The 13,276-nt window shown below is 36.0% G+C and overlaps 1 protein-coding gene across 1 annotated transcript in view; it reads right to left on the bottom strand.

The window, feature by feature from the left end:
* SECISBP2L (SECIS binding protein 2 like) overlaps positions 1 to 13,276 on the bottom strand; it is a 55,776-nt gene that overhangs the window by 16,525 nt on the left and 25,975 nt on the right. The window contains exons 8-16 of the mRNA XM_043472044.1: positions 13,132 to 13,266; positions 11,604 to 11,684; positions 10,909 to 11,076; positions 10,495 to 10,636; positions 7,137 to 7,306; positions 6,256 to 6,388; positions 4,478 to 4,640; positions 2,398 to 2,618; positions 1,290 to 1,444 (exon numbers count right to left, since the gene is read on the bottom strand). Coding sequence (XP_043327979.1) covers positions 1,290 to 1,444; positions 2,398 to 2,618; positions 4,478 to 4,640; positions 6,256 to 6,388; positions 7,137 to 7,306; positions 10,495 to 10,636; positions 10,909 to 11,076; positions 11,604 to 11,684; positions 13,132 to 13,266 — 1,368 coding nt within the window. The remainder of the gene's footprint in view (positions 1 to 1,289; positions 1,445 to 2,397; positions 2,619 to 4,477; positions 4,641 to 6,255; positions 6,389 to 7,136; positions 7,307 to 10,494; positions 10,637 to 10,908; positions 11,077 to 11,603; positions 11,685 to 13,131; positions 13,267 to 13,276) is intronic.

Genomic DNA, 13,276 nt, shown 5'->3' with positions numbered 1-13,276 from the left:
TACTACACAATTTATTAAACGTTTATCACCTGTTCGTTCCCGAGTAATATGAAAGGTTGTCAGACACAAAGACAAGGGGCCTGCCCTCAAGAAATTCAGTTACACGAAGAAACACACGAACTACAGCAAGGCAGCGCTGACTCTATAACTGAGAAAAGCACGGGCTCCTGTGGCAAGCACAAATGTTAATTACATGACTCTTCAGAGTAGGTGGGTACACAGAAAATTTAATGGGAAGTGGGAGAGAAACTGAATAAATAGGGGGATGGGACTATACAAATATGGGAACTGGAAAGGAAAGACAGACACTTAAATATACACAAACAGTAAGGCTGAGAAGAGGGAAAACTGTTCATCAGCGGTGTCACAAAATACTTTAGCTTCAACTTCATATAAAAGTCTTATTTTATGCACCAGATTGTATACTATTTGTTTATTTATTTCAGTTCTCCCACTTTATTGCTACCAACCCATCTCCCTCCACCCCCGTGCACACATGCTCAGTCATGTAATCCCATGGACTGCAGCCCACCAGGCTCCTCTGTCCATGGACTTTTCCAGGCAAGAATACTGGAGTGGGTTGCCATTTCCTTCTCCAAGATTGTATACAATTTAAAACAAGTATAACTGAAAACACGTCAATGTAAAAAAATCACAATAAAGTCAAATGATACACTAAAAAGAACCCCACATATTAAAACAAAACAAAAACCAATTTTATGTTATCAGTTAATAAGCATTAGTCTAAATAAGTAACATTTACTTTATCATTTAGCAGCTCCAATGGGCAAAGTTTGTGTTAGCAGACTATGAGAGGAAAACAACTATCATAGGTGAAGAACTGTTCTCTCAACAGGTTTAGGAATTTGGTTTTCTAAAGGAAAATCCTCTCCAAATTAAAGGGTTCTTTTCTCACTTGACTCCTAATAGCATACAATAAACCCAACATATAAACTGAAGAAAATTATTTTACATTACACAATACCAGATATCTTTACCCAGCAATTATATATATTATCAAGTACTACATATCTGAACCCAGAAAAAAAAAAAAAACCCACTGAGGCAGAAATATGAGCTAAAATCTTTTCAAAATGCTATAGGATTAACTTACACAAATGTTTTCAACACTAAAAAAGGAAATGTAATACTCAAGAATTTTCCACTCATTCCTGGAGAGCCACCATATCACTTCTGCAAATTCTCAAACACAACACTGGCATGTGTCCAAGGAAAACGTACTGTGGGGGTGGTGGCCGAGGGCACCAAGGGGCTGTGTCTAGTCTTACCTCAGCGCCGAAGTAGTTGAAGATTCCCACTACACTAACAGGAACCAGCTTGTTCACACAGCGACCTAGAGCTTTTCTTCCAAGGGCAAACACAAATGGAATTTCTTGTTCCCGTGCCATGGCTATAACATTATAGAGAGCCTCATCCAGGCCACCTGAGACATATAGGTTTTATTTTAGTTATTTCCTAAATGAAGCTATTTCAGCACCCTAGAGCTAAAGCAAAAGACACAGCAGCAAAGGATTCTATGAATGCTTGGGGTCACTTAGGCTGTTCTCCACATTTTCGTATCTATGGATAGAGGTACGTACTTTCTTTCTCCCCAATTAAATACCATATTTCTGTAATGCCAGTATTTTTGTTTCCCCACAGGGATTAGCACAACAGGAATCAAATTTCAATATAATCAATACTTTCCATTTTTTTAATTAATTATAATTGTTAATAGTAGCTGATGCCTTTTATCCGATCTCTCAGCTCATGTAAGCCCCCCATCACAAGCAGGAAGACCGATTATAAATGACTGTTTTTACTAGTATGTCTCCCCTGTGCAGAATATGCCTGTTACTGCTATTGAAGCATCTGTCTACTCCAATCATCAAAAAGGACAAAAAAGGGTGCATGACATGGTACAAAGTACTTGTGTGCTGGCTCACCCAAAGGCCTCTGTTACTGCTGATTTCTGAGACAAATCTCCACCATAAACAGAAGCAGACACTTTTATCTTTTTCCTAATTCTTTTTAAGAGAAAAGAGCTATCAAGGGTAATGTGAAAATTTTTAAAGTAGTAAACTTGTAAGAGTGCATTTCTTTACCTCTGTAAATAAATTCTACTGAAAAAATTTTTACAACAAAGGGGACACTTGGTTGGCTCAACCTAAATCCTTCACCAGGGTTCATAAATGGGGATTTTCTTTACAATCTGATCTCAATTTTATTAAAATGAAATAAGTGAAATATTTCATTTTCTTTACTCATATTCAATATTATGTTTTATACCTAAACTCTCCTAAAGAAGACAAATGGCTTCCACTTTTAAAAGTCACCACATATTCCACAATTATACCACATAAATATCAAGACACTTCAAAAGTAAAATGCTCATACCTTTGGATTGGATCTTTTCACAATTTGGAGAAATTATCACACACTTGATCTTGTTTAACTTCATATGTTTCGTAACTTCTCTAAGACCCATAACCAGCCGTCTCCTTGCTTTTGCTCTCACAGGGTCCTTTTGATAGATGCGTTCCTGGAAGCTGACAAGCTCTTGAAGAAGAAGAGTCACACATTCATCAATCTCTTTACAAAGAACCTGATTACAATACCTGTAAAGGAAACCAAAAATAGGTAATTATAAAATTATGTAGGAAAAAAATACATCCAGGAACAGGTTTTCATTAAAAAACAAACAAACAAAAAACCAAGTCTTTAAAATCTCCTAAATACTTCAGTCAGTGAGAAAAATAACGGAGTTCTTGTGAATTAGAACAGATTGGCTTTTACGTAAAGGACAGACCTCAGGGAAATACTATCTAAACACCTAATTACTAAATTCCTAAGGGTATGAATAAAATATTAGCCTTCTATTAGATAAAAACAGGCATTTTTTGGTAAAGAGATAATGCATAAAGTTATTTTATTCCAATGAATACTAAGGATGCCTCTAATAGGAAACAGATTGATTTCATAAAAGCTAACCAAATGCCTAATACCAACAGTTCATCATCCACGCTTGGATATATCACAGTCTCCAGGCACTGGCTTCCTGAACCATAAAAATAGGGATGACAGCCTCAATGGTCCCTCTAACTCTGAAAATATATGACTAGAGAAGATGAATTCAGTAATTAAATTGAAGTCAAAACCAAAGAGATCTTCGAGGTAAAAGTCACATGCCCTTATAATAGGCAAAACAACTGAATGGGGCTCTCTGTGAGAGAGCCACAGCCCAGAAAACAGGAAGTGAAGTGCGAAGCCATCGCAGTCCTTAATTTCAAGGGTAAGGAAGTCATTCAAGTTAAAGTAAGTTCAGTTCAGTTCAGTCGCTTAGTCGTGTCCGACCCTTTGCGACCCCATGAAAGTAAACTACTTATATATTCTACTTTGCTAGTTCTCATCCATAATCTCTATCATAAGCAGGTATTTAACAAGGAGAACTGGGATAATTTCTAATCTAAGAATGCTGGGCCAGCAAATTGCCACTTGTAAACAACATTATATGGTGGGAAAATCCAGGCTTGCCTTTCTCTAGTGAAAAAAATAATGTTGGAGGTCTTTCTAATGTTTATGTGAAAAATGCTTATATACTTATGAGTATGACATTACTTCAGAACGGAGGATACAACCGGACAGATTGTACACAAGATTAATAAAGTACACAAAATTAAGGAATGCAATTAAAGAATAAAATGCCAAAAAAGCAACTTTCTTTATTCTGCTTTTCTTCCAAACTGTTTATTTCATACATGAGCAAAATTTTATTCTCCAAGTATTTACTTGCCCTACATCTGTTATTTGACACTTAACTAATTAACTTTTCAAATCTAGGTGGTAAGTATTTGCTCAAAACAGTAATATAAAAAAAAGGAACAGAACAAACCAATGTGGTTTGAATTCACACCCATTTTATTCTTACCCTGGGATTCTTTCATAAGCAAGAAAGAATAAAGGTAAAATTAATTCATCTACACAAATGTTCATATTCCCAAATCCTTCAGAGCAATGACCATCAGTTCAAGATTATTCACAGATGGGCATTTTAAAACTTAGAAATATACACTTAAAAACAAATAGCTTTAGGTAATAGGCTGACTTCATATAGTAGGGTCTTAGAATTGTCATTGATTAGAGAGTTTTTTTGAAGGACATTATGAACCAAAAAGCAAAAGTACTGGAGAGGGAAGATGTCATAGTATGGCATTTTATAGATAAGCTCTAAGAGGCCAAATTTCCTAGGGATGAACACTAGTTGCTATAAAAAGAATATTTATTGTCAAATCACTTTTACATGAACACAGATAAAATGTTTTCCATATAATAAAACCAGCTGTTAAACTAAATCTGAAAGAACTTAAAGATCTCTGGTATTGTTGGCTCAACCCACCAAGAAACAATAACAATATTAAATTCAGAACTACAATCAAGATATTTAAACTATTCAACCTCAATAAAGACTAAAACTTACTCTCTAAATCTTTTGCTGTGGATTTTGGTTATTGTTGAAGATGCCATTGGACTGCCTATCCCAGAACTAGCTGGAGAGCCTTGGGACACAGGTGTCATACAGTATGGAGAGTTCTGACTTGCTGGAGACAGGGACGTATCACTGGGCATGCTCAGTCCAGTATCTGTGGAGAAGTGGGGTGAGGAGAAAGAATTTAGAAATTTCAAATGCTGAAAAGTCCTACACCAATCAAAACAACTTAGAATGGCAGTATCTTTTGTATCACTTTCAAATTCTCCAGAAGCTACCAAGTTGGGCATTGTTCCTATCACAAACATTTCTCATATACTACAAGTATCAAATCTTCCTATTAGGTCTTAAAATATACTCTGAAAAAAATCAAGCACAGCCTATACGTCTTCACAGAAAAGATGAGAGACGGCAAAGCAACCTAAAACACGTACCCTTAGAGGATCTAAACTGAAGAACAAAGAGACATATCTGCTTCTGCACCTCTTTCCGGATCATATTACCTGTCTCCTACATTTCTATTTTTCCACCTCTTTCTTAGAAATAATTTTTTAAAACTGCCTTAAAATTCCCATTGCTGCTAGCAATGATGGTTCCACCTCTCTCATTCCCTCCACACCACTTCCGATTCTCCAAGCACCACCTAAGTTTCTCTTTCATCTGGTCTCTGCTCCTGTGCTCAGGTAGCCACATTTGTCATCTTTTGACTCAATTGCTTCCTTTAGTTACTGCTTCCTTCTCAAACACATGAACTCAGGAAATGAGTTACTATTTGTCCAGTCCATTAATTTGCAAAATTACATATATACCTTATCTCTCTGCTAGATTGTAAATTTACTGTAACAGGGACAGCCCACTACATAGCTTTATTACATTTCCTGAGCTTCCAGCCCCCACTCCAGTTATTAGAGTACACACAGCAAGTATTCAAAAACACTTGTTGAATGAATGGATAAATAGATAACACCCAAATACAAAGGGAAAGATGTTTAATTGAGAGTAACGGGGAACCCTAACCAAATATATTGGAACAATTCTTAGAAGTAAATTTATTTTTCTAAACCCAATGGAACATTGCTACTATATCTACATGTAAATCGGATTTAAATAGTTTGCTGAAATTTGAAGAACAAATAGCAGTAGAAAAAGGGACCTAGTCAGGTGTCTCCCAAAATCTTTCTTTCACAGTAGTAGAAATTTTTGAAGGTATCTGCTGTTGGCCTGAGGTCTGATTTGGAATCATGTGCTGGCTACCCGCTGTATGGGACTGAATCCTATCAACCCACTGGACTCCGCACGGCAATGAGCTTTACAATTCTCTACTCATTGTGGCATGTGTGTTAATTCCACAAAATTAACTGAAAAATATCTGTATACAAGTGGACCTGTGCAGTTCAAACCTGCATTGTTCAAGGGTCAACTGTAGTCCTGCAAAGACAAGACAGCCAACTGTGTTCTGGATATAAAAGAAGACAAAATAAAAGGAACTGTGACAGTTACAGAGGAGACATTAGTGAGATCATAATTATGAGAGTTCACAATAAATTCAGGATTTAAGCTTCAAAACTGCCACAGACCTACTATTAACACCTGCCCCTCCTGTAAGTATCTCCTTACAGAAGCATCTTCTAAATAAATGCTCAAACATAAAAAAAACTTAGATAAAACATGGAGCATATTTAGGAGAGTAACTAGTGATGTGCTGTTACCTACCAATTAAAAAACTCTGGATCACTTTATGAAAAGAAAGGGAAAAGGAGTGATCTTACCTTCCTGGGAAACAATCTCTTGCGGCAAATCATCCATAAAATCTAAGTGCATTTCTATTGGTTCCTCAGATCCCAAAAGGCTGTGGTCCACAGTTAAACGACCCTTCTTTTCCTCTCTTTCTTTCAAAATAACCTAAAAGTCATTACCAGTCTTATATTACTCTTTAAGTATGTACTGAATAATTAAAATGTTCACTATTATACACTTAAAAAATGGACATGAGGATTTTGTCTGGCTATGTGGAAACTGGCAAAAAGGTAAATGTAATTTTAGGCAGTGAAGCTGAAGGAAGTACTATATCCAAAATAAAGGAAGACAATATAATACTACAGCTATTAAACCAGATCTGCTTCATTCTTTAAATCCTAGTTGACAAACTAGGGCTTCCCCCAAAATGGGTAAAATAAAGCTTGGAAATCAGACCACAGAGTTACATTAGATTTATTTGGTTATGTATTATCTCATCCTGCTCCTCCTAATAATAAAACTGAGTTAAAGAGAGCAGATATTATCCCCAACTTAAAGACAAAGAAGATGAAGGTAAGAAAGGTTTGCTAAAACGTAACACTAAGTACCAAGTTGGTACTAGAACCTCAGGCTTCTGATTCCTAGGGTCCAAAGTTTTTGGATACCTAAATGTTTAATTTTTTTCTCTTTAACCTTACAGACAGAACTCATTCTACAGGGCCTTGGTCAACACAGGAAAATAGTCATGATGCTGAGATGCTAACCTCAAATTAACTAACTAGTCATCATGAAGATGCGTGCTTAACATACTTTCCACAATAATTTGTTGGCTAAAATGCCACAACTACATTTGCAAAACAGATTTAAACCCTTATTTATCCTATAAAATAAACATCCCCCAGTTTTGATTTACCTTTTTAAGTGCTGTGGGCCGTTTTAGTTTCGCAATTTCCTTTTCTTTTCCTTTTTTTGCTTTAGAGGAAGTAATGTCCAAAGAATTAAAGGATGTCAAACAGGGCTGACTTTTGGTTAAAGGTTTTCTGTTAGTAGAGTCTTTAGTGTGAAACGAAGCTGCAGTGACCACTAAAAGCAAACAAGAACATAGTTTTACTCTTATGGCCAACTCCACATACTTTCAAAATTTCTAATGATAAATGTCTAAGAACAAGAACATCCTTTTCTTGTGGAAAACTGACATCATAATAGCAGAAGCAGTATATGGCCGTGCAGTGTCCCTCAGATACAGCTCCAAAGAACCATTCTACCTCTGAAATTTCAAAACTCTGTACCTCTTCTTATTGCTAATGAATCTAAGAATGACCCTTATATAAGGTAAGTACTCTGTCACTCCTCATTTCAGCCTGTCGGTAAAGAATGATGATTCTCCCTCTCAGCTGTATTCTTCAGTACTATTCAAGCAATTCGTTTATGCCTGATTGATCGTTACCCTCATTCTCCAGTGCATACCGCCCATCCTTCAGTAAACCTTGCCTCTATTAATCATCTCAATCCTCTCACTCTAGCAGAAAAGCTTTCCTGTCACTTCCCTGAGCAGATGCTTTCCAATATCAGCTTTTAAGCCACCTGACAGGAGGCAGCAGGCATCCTTACTCCCACCCTAGGCTCACCAACCACCTCTGCTAGCAATCCCATCTCAGGATTAAATTCCTCAAGGGTTTTGCTCTATCCCTTTCCCCTTTAATCTTTCAAGTTCTTCCCTAACTCCCCAAAAGAAGTTAAAATCTTCTCTACATGAAAGGATGAAAAACAGCAGGCAAACCAACAAAACCTCTCCCCTGACTGGCTTCTAAGGCACCACCACTCCCTCTCTCTTTCTGTAACTTCCAAATAGTCAGCTTTCCCATCACTTTTCAAATCATTATAATCTGGCCCCTGCCTTACCCACTTTCTTGAAACTGCTACTGCCAAGATCACATATAATTTTACAACCGCCAAATCTAATTCTGAATCTTTGCTCTACTCTAGTTTTTTCCTTCCTCTTTTTGAAAAGTCTATCCTCATCTTCCGTTACATTCCATTCTATTTTTCTTACTTTTTCTCAAACCTGTTTTTCTGGTTCTTTTTCCTTCCATGTTTTAAGTCTGAGTGTTCTACATCTTTTATCCTAATTTTTCTTTCCCTTGACAATCTTATATATTTCCAATTACAACAATCATCCCTATTTGAAATTTACTGACTTCTAACCTGAACTTCATACCTAACTAAATAGGAACCACCAAGATCTCCCTAACTTACATTTCAAATACAACAGGGCCAGAGTCTGCTCTTCCCAAGAAAATTCTTCTTCCATGATTCTTGTCTATTTGGAATCATCATATCCCTTACCACCAACACAATGCTCTAAGTCAGAGAGTCTGGAGTCATCTTTGACTTGTTTCCACATTCCATCAATTAAAAAATCCTATTAACTTTCTCAAAATCCTTTTACATCTTTGCCATAGTCCCATCCTTCTTTTGGACTTCCCAAGAAAGCTGATTTCTTTGTAATCAACCCTTACCAATTTAAACACAGTGACAGGTTAGAGATTAATCTCATTTTTACCTGTCAAGAACTTTACTCTCCCTTCAAACTCCAGTTCAAATCACATATGAAGTCTTTTGTAACATCCTCCCCATATGGTCCTGTTGACATAAATCACTCTTTCTTCTATAAGTTCATTAAACTTTGCTGGCACCTTTCCCGAAGCACTGCTTTTTATGAGCTTTGTGTTTATGTCTTTCTGACTACACTATAATCTTCTTGACCACAGACATATCTTAATCATATCTGTAACTCCACAGTTCCTGACACCATGCTTTGCATGTAGATAATTACACTTGTATATATTAACATGTGTTAAATGAATCAAAGTTATAGTAAGCCACTTGAAGTATCACAGACTGATGGTCTTTTCCCCTAAATAATTAGTTACACGTTACTGAGCACTTTACATGTATCATCCCATTTACTCCCTCAAAACAATCCTGAAGCAGGTACTGTATTATCTCTATTTTAATAAGAGGAAGTTGAAGCACAGGAAGATTAAGTAACTCGCCAAGGAAATATATGGAAGAATAGGATCCAGGAGATAGTTCAAATCCAAAGCCCCCGCATGCAAGCCCTAGACCACACTGACCCCGAACACTGTTAGTTCTCAGCTCCATTCCCCAGGCTCCTTTGCTCTTAGTAAGACGCTACCACCACTCTCCTCATCTCAACAGCATGTAACTCTAAAGCCTGGGATGTGCTCAGTATTATTTTTTTTTTTCAGTTCTTTTTTTTTTTTTTTTCAATATTATTTTTATTAACAGTTACTCTAAGCTAAGGTTCATACTGGATGGGTAATTAACTATAGGTTTAAACATTTTGCACACACAATTAAAGCTATAAACTGTTACTTATCTTTTTGTTTAAAAATAGTAGATCCTTTATACAGGAACAAAAGAAACAGAAAATTCAATTCTGCCTCTCAACATCAGTGCTTTTTATTGGTGCCTTTCCCTTTCCTTTATTTTATTTCTCATCCTCTAAAACAAAGACTATGAAAGCAAATAAGGGAGCACTTCAAAGCTGCTGAGCCTAACTCTGATGAGGTTTGTTAAAATACACTGTTTCAGGAGAAAGCGAGATCATTTTCTCCCTCGGAATCCCACTCTCTTTCTCTCACATACACACAAAATTTGATCAAAACTCCTAGGTTTGCCATTTGGTTTTAAATTGGATAATTTAACAGTTATGGAAACAAATTACTTGTGGTCCTTACTGCTGCCTTCAAAGTTGGTTAATGATATGTACCAACTGACAAATCTGAACAGAGATCCAGAGGGCCTGAGGGAACACACTATACTGATGCCTGAGGGAAGAGAGTTCCAGGTAAAGCACAAGCCTAAAGAGCAGAGCTAGCAGCACATTAGAAGTGTCTGTGGAACAGCAAAGGGCTGAGTGGCTAAAGCAGAGTGTGCCAAGGGAGAATGGTGAGGAAGGGCAAAAGGTAACAGCGTCAGCTGAGATATGACTTAGAACTCCAGCTTCACTCCAAGTGAAAAGAGGAGTTACTGGAGAGTTTTGAACTTATATTTGAAGAGGATCACTCCTTTAAAGACAGACTGGGGGTTAGGGTGAATGAAAGGTAGGTAATAGTGTGACAGGAGAGGAGCTACTGAGTAATTAGACTCTGGATTTTTTTTTTAGGTATATATAATTTAGATGAACAATATCCAAAATATATTACCAAAGTCAAATAACATACTGCTCAGATGAATGACATTACCTGTATATGACAGAGGTCTGGTGTTAGTAATTTGCCGTGCTTTCATGGCTTGCTGTTGCTTTTCCAGAGCTGCTAACATATCCCCCAAATCTAGCTGCACAGGTGTTTTATTCTTTTTTCCAGCTGCCTTTGATAAAGCTTCCTGCAAGATAAATATGAAAACATTTTTGTTATAGTATGAAAATGTGACAATTTAAGGGAATTCCCTGGCAGTCCAGCAGTCTGGACTCCATGCTTTCACTGTGGAGGGTGTGGGTTCAATTCCTGGTCAGGGAGCTAAGATCCTGCAAGCCATGTGATAAGATAAAAAAAAGTGGCAATTTAAGATAATTATATTTGTCACTCTTCCATCCACCCTCTCCCCTAAACCTACCAAATAAACTACCATATTTATTCATAAAAATGACTACATACCTGTAGTTTTTTTTGCTCCATACTTATTTCTGAATATTCTTGAGCGGTGGCAAGGGCTGCTGCTAAAGCTTTCTTCTTTTGACTTTTTGCACGTTTAGGAACTGAGGTTGTAATGGGAATTGGAGTCTGAACTATATTGATTGGTGAGTTTTCTGGTAAATCATCCAACTATGATAACCAGAGAAAAACATTTTTTATTGAGTCCATAAAAGTCTAATCATAAGGAAAGACAATTTAGAATGTGAGAAGTTCTCAAGTATAACTGGGCTAGACTGTTCAAAAGATTCAATGTCATAAAGAACAGTGAGGTGGTAGGACCATTCTAGACTGGGAGACTGGAAAATGATAGCGACAAAACAGCATACTGCAGTAGGTAATATAACCATCTGGATTCTGTACTAAAAACAAAAGAACTCCAAAGTAAAGTTTTCTAACAACTGGGGAAATTTTAGCATGGACTGTACATTGCATAATGTCATTTAATAAATGGTATTTACTTCTCTGAAATGGAACTATGGACTTCAAAGGACAGTGTCTGTTCTGGCTATGCTGAAAATACTAAATCAGTCCTAAATATGGTGTTTCTTCAATACCATCTGCCCAAGTCTTTATACTTCCCTGTAGTATTTCTTTCCAACACAATCATGGCTCAAAAGATTCATACATTTTACTTATCATTTTTAAAAGTCACTTACTACTTTTGAAGAAAGTTTCTGTTGCATATTCTCATCTTTAGCATTTCCATTCTCACTTAGTTCTCGAAATCCATCTTCATCCTGAAATAGTTCCACATTTTAAGTAAAACACAGTCCAAAGCAATAAGTTCTTAAGAACAACCTTTTATAATGCTTGAGAGTAATGAGAAATGGGGAAGTAATCAACTCAAGTAATTAACTCAGTATTGAACTATTTTAAGTCAGTCTTAAAAAGGAAGTCTCATTTCTCACAGGCTAACACAAAGCTAATTTAATTATTCAAGGATGAGGACATCCATCCTTTAGATTTCTGCATCTAAAACTCCATTTTTATTAGTAATTCTACCCAAGGTAGTCAGGTAAATAAAAAGAAATTCAAAAAGGATTTTATCACATTTCACATAATTTGGATTTTAAAGAAATGGCTTAATGTGAATTTCATTAATATATTCCCTGTCCCACTGCTACATATACCTAGCAATAAGATTAAAAGTTAAAAAATAAAAATAAATTTCCTATTCAGAGTAATTTCTTAACGAATATCCTCCTTTACACTGAAAATTATATCTAATATCTTTAAATACAACTATGGAATGAATCATGATTAAGGGTAAATAAAAAATCTGCCACAGGTACCGTTCTTGATATAATACTTCAGATGCACTCTCAAGTCCTTTAGGGCAATTATCAAGCTTATGTAACATATTATTCATCTCTAGCCTCTGGCCTCCAATATATTTAAAACCCAACTATTAAGCCATTTTATAGAAACTATGTTAACAAAAATGAGTTATTCAATTGAGTTACCTGGGATGTTGTTCACCATCTTGACACAAACTCTACTCATTCTTTAAAACCTATTCCAAATGTGACCCCTATCCTGCCTCAACCTAAAACTTACTACTCCTTTCAACTCTAACCACACCTAAGAATTACCAGGTGTGTACATGCCTACATTCCTCTTTACACAGTAATCTCCCTAAGGGTAGTGTGTTTATTCATTTTAATGTATCATGCAGAGCACCTTACTAAATACATAACAGGCCTCCAATGAGTGCCAGTTAGATGAATAAGTAATAAAAACACTGCCATTAGGATATAAACTGTCTGCCTATTAGAGAAAGTAAAATAGCCTTTTATCTTCCTTCTCAAGTCTCCTCACTAGCAGCACAAATTAACCAGATTTAACTATTTTCAAATTTGAAAGCCTTAACAAAAGAGACTCAACACTGATAATTAAAGTTGAAAAGATTCATATTAGGTGAAATTCATATAAAATTAAGTTCTATCTCTGCATGTTACTTCAAAATGATGAATATTCATGATAAAAATTTATACAAACAAACATTAATAAAGCTAATGTTTAGGCTAACTATGTAACCAAGAAAAAATGCGAGTCAATACTTCTAGGTAACTTACAATCTAACAGCAGTGATGGATTAAGACATAAAAAGTACTTATAATGTAATAAAAATTAATTTCTTAATGGGAACATTTGCTATAACAATTTACAGTTTGAAATAAATACCTCAAAATATAAAGACTCAGAATTTGGGTCGCCTCGGTGAGACTGACTGGGGTTTAACTGCTTATTATCTTGTCTCTTTTGCAAATTCTGTCTTCTTTCTGAGGAAGTACTATGTCCTCGGCATCTGAATCCAACCTAAATAAAC

This window comes from Cervus canadensis, chromosome 6 (genome assembly GCF_019320065.1).
Source record: "Cervus canadensis isolate Bull #8, Minnesota chromosome 6, ASM1932006v1, whole genome shotgun sequence".
Taxonomy (NCBI): domain Eukaryota; kingdom Metazoa; phylum Chordata; class Mammalia; order Artiodactyla; family Cervidae; genus Cervus; species Cervus canadensis.
This window is presented reverse-complemented; position numbering and strand designations above follow the sequence as displayed.